Here is a 2,426-nt window from a genome sequence, read left to right on the forward strand (position 1 = left end):
CAAGCCCAGCAGTCAGGGCCCACATGCCTTTGCCACATGAAGGTCTTTGTAAGAGGACAACCTCCCAAGGTGACAGTGTTTCGCGCTGCTTTCAGTTTCAAGCCCACTAGGCAGGAGGAAGGGGCTTCTCCTCATAAACTATCGTCACACTTGGGCTGGCTTCCAGTCCTGCTCTAGCCCCTTTCCTTTGTTCATCTGCAGCACTCAAATAGCTGCAGAACAATGGCCAAGCGGCGGTGTGTACACACGGCTCTTCCTGCCCAGCCTGCCCCAGCCCCAGCGCGCACGTACTCCGTGTTGAGCAAGCCACAGTTGTACAAGCACGTTTTATGGAGTGACGACAAGAGCCTCCACTGGCTTGGAGTGGTTTTAAAAAGAAATGCACAGGCACCTTCTCATGTTTACTCTGCAACAGCAGCCTTAAAAAAACCCAAGAAAGTCCTTGGTGCATTTAGGAACACCCTAATGTGTTCAGCACGTGGCTGAATCCACAGCAAAAATCAGGGTGTGTATATGGCAGAAGAAGCAGCTTCAGTTTTTTAAAACTGAAGGAAGAGCTCCTGCCCCCCCCTTTTTTTTTCCACTGTACTTAGACTGAGCGTTTCTAAACCCATCAGAAAGACCTTTCTAATGCAGACCACATTAGTAAATGAAATATTCCACTTCCCATCACCCCAATATTCTCAAAGGCCTAGCTCTAAGCAGAAGGTGAATGGATGTGCCACTGCTTCGTGTGGACTTGCACTGCGTGGAAATGGTCACTAGTATGGGAGCAGAAAAGGAGTTCAGGAAGGTGGTGTCAAAGGTTAGGGTCATGCTTAGTTAACTGTCAGGACCAAAAGGAAGAGAAAGCAAAGCCATGGCATGATGCTGAAACTTACCCCCCTTCTGAAGTATGAAAAGTGGACAAACCCTGAAGGTCATGGTGGTAACCAGGACCTGCTTGCCTCCCATGGCTCCCATGGCTGCTTTCAGTGCCGCTTGAGCTGCTTTTCACCAGAGGTTTCTTCCTGTAAGCCCCAGCTCTCGATTCTGCCTCAAACCCATTCAGTGTTCTCTGAGCAGACCTGTTCCCCGCGGTTTCCTGCCGGTATCCATCACACCTGTTCTCACATGAAACAGGGGGATTTTTTGACAATTTGTATCCATGAGAAATCAGGAGGTCCTCGACACTGAACATGTTGTGCTGGTTTCACTCACAGCTGTGCCATCAAAAAGCTCTTTCCAGAAGGATCCATCACTGGAAAACAAAACCATAAACAAACAGAAGGCTACTTTAAACAAGGAAAGATATCTTTGATCAGCTGGTAGGCTGCTGAAGCTAAAAGTCTCATCCTCTGGCCTCAGTCTTCCACCCTTATAATAAAGTAGACAAAGCGAAGTGCATGCAGATTCTGATGAATCATGTGCTGACCTTCCCTAGGCAATACACCTCCATGCACTCGGTGCAGCAGCAGATGCTGCACAGCTGCTGACTCAAGTCTATTAACCGGTGATTGCAGCTTTCAGATGTCACTAAGTGATCTCATAAAAACTCTTTGCACCGGAGGTAAGCTCACACTTTCTGCAAAAAACAGTTTTTCTCCAGTCATGGAGAGGTGTGCCCAGTATTACATTTGAAGTTGCTGCAGGAGGGGTGGATGACAAGGCAGCATGCCCCTCCCTACAGCTCTGCATATTCCCATTAAAAAAAAAAAGTTCACATGAACAAGAACAAAATATGCATGAGAGCAAAAATTAATTTTATGCAACCACATGAGAAACCCAGGTAATATCATGCATACCCCAGCTAAACAGTCCCTTTTTACAGATTACTTTGTCTTCAGCCTGTGTTGGCCTCCTGGAAACCAGTGATCCTCAACTAGAATAACACAAACCCTAAGATTTCAAGCACACTCTATTTTTACAGCACAATTGCACTGTGTAAAATGACTGGCAACAACCTGAGATGATCGTATCTGTTGCGTCTCAATGATCTCCAAGTCACGGGACAGTCATGACTTTTCTTCCTTTTCTTCCAGAATTGCAGCCCTCAATTCTGCACTGACTATAGCAAAGATCCATCAAACTCAGTTAGTTGGCTGGAAACAATCTCTATTGTCTATACCACTCTCACAGCTTTATGTAATTATGGCAATCATGGAATACCCATTCTCCCAGAGTTTTAAAATCCATGGAAGGTAATGATCTATTTTGTAGGTTGTGTGTAATAATGGACCCATTCTGATACATTCTTCCTTGCTTGAACTGTGTTACTAGAAGAAAGAAATTAAACCAAAAGGTGAATAAAGAAGTGAAACGCACAGAAATAGATTAGTTATGTAAAACACTCAAGATGATTTTCCACACATGAAGAGTTTATTTAACATGCCTGGTGAGTATTCTGTGTCCTTAGAAGTAGCAGGTCTACCTGAGGGACAGGAGCC

General features: G+C 45.2%; 1 protein-coding gene across 1 annotated transcript in view; it reads right to left on the minus strand.

Moving 5' to 3' along the window:
• The window catches only part of KIAA1462 (KIAA1462 ortholog), a 15,533-nt gene extending 14,353 nt beyond the window's left edge, over positions 1-1,180 (minus strand). The window contains exon 1 of the mRNA XM_010022075.1: positions 882-1,180. Coding sequence (XP_010020377.1) covers positions 882-1,180 — 299 coding nt within the window. The remainder of the gene's footprint in view (positions 1-881) is intronic.
• Positions 1,181-2,426: the final 1,246 nt, after the last annotated feature.

The sequence above is a fragment of the Nestor notabilis genome, unplaced genomic scaffold (genome assembly GCF_000696875.1).
Source record: "Nestor notabilis isolate BGI_N333 unplaced genomic scaffold, ASM69687v1 scaffold31589, whole genome shotgun sequence".
Taxonomy (NCBI): Eukaryota; Metazoa; Chordata; class Aves; order Psittaciformes; family Psittacidae; genus Nestor; species Nestor notabilis.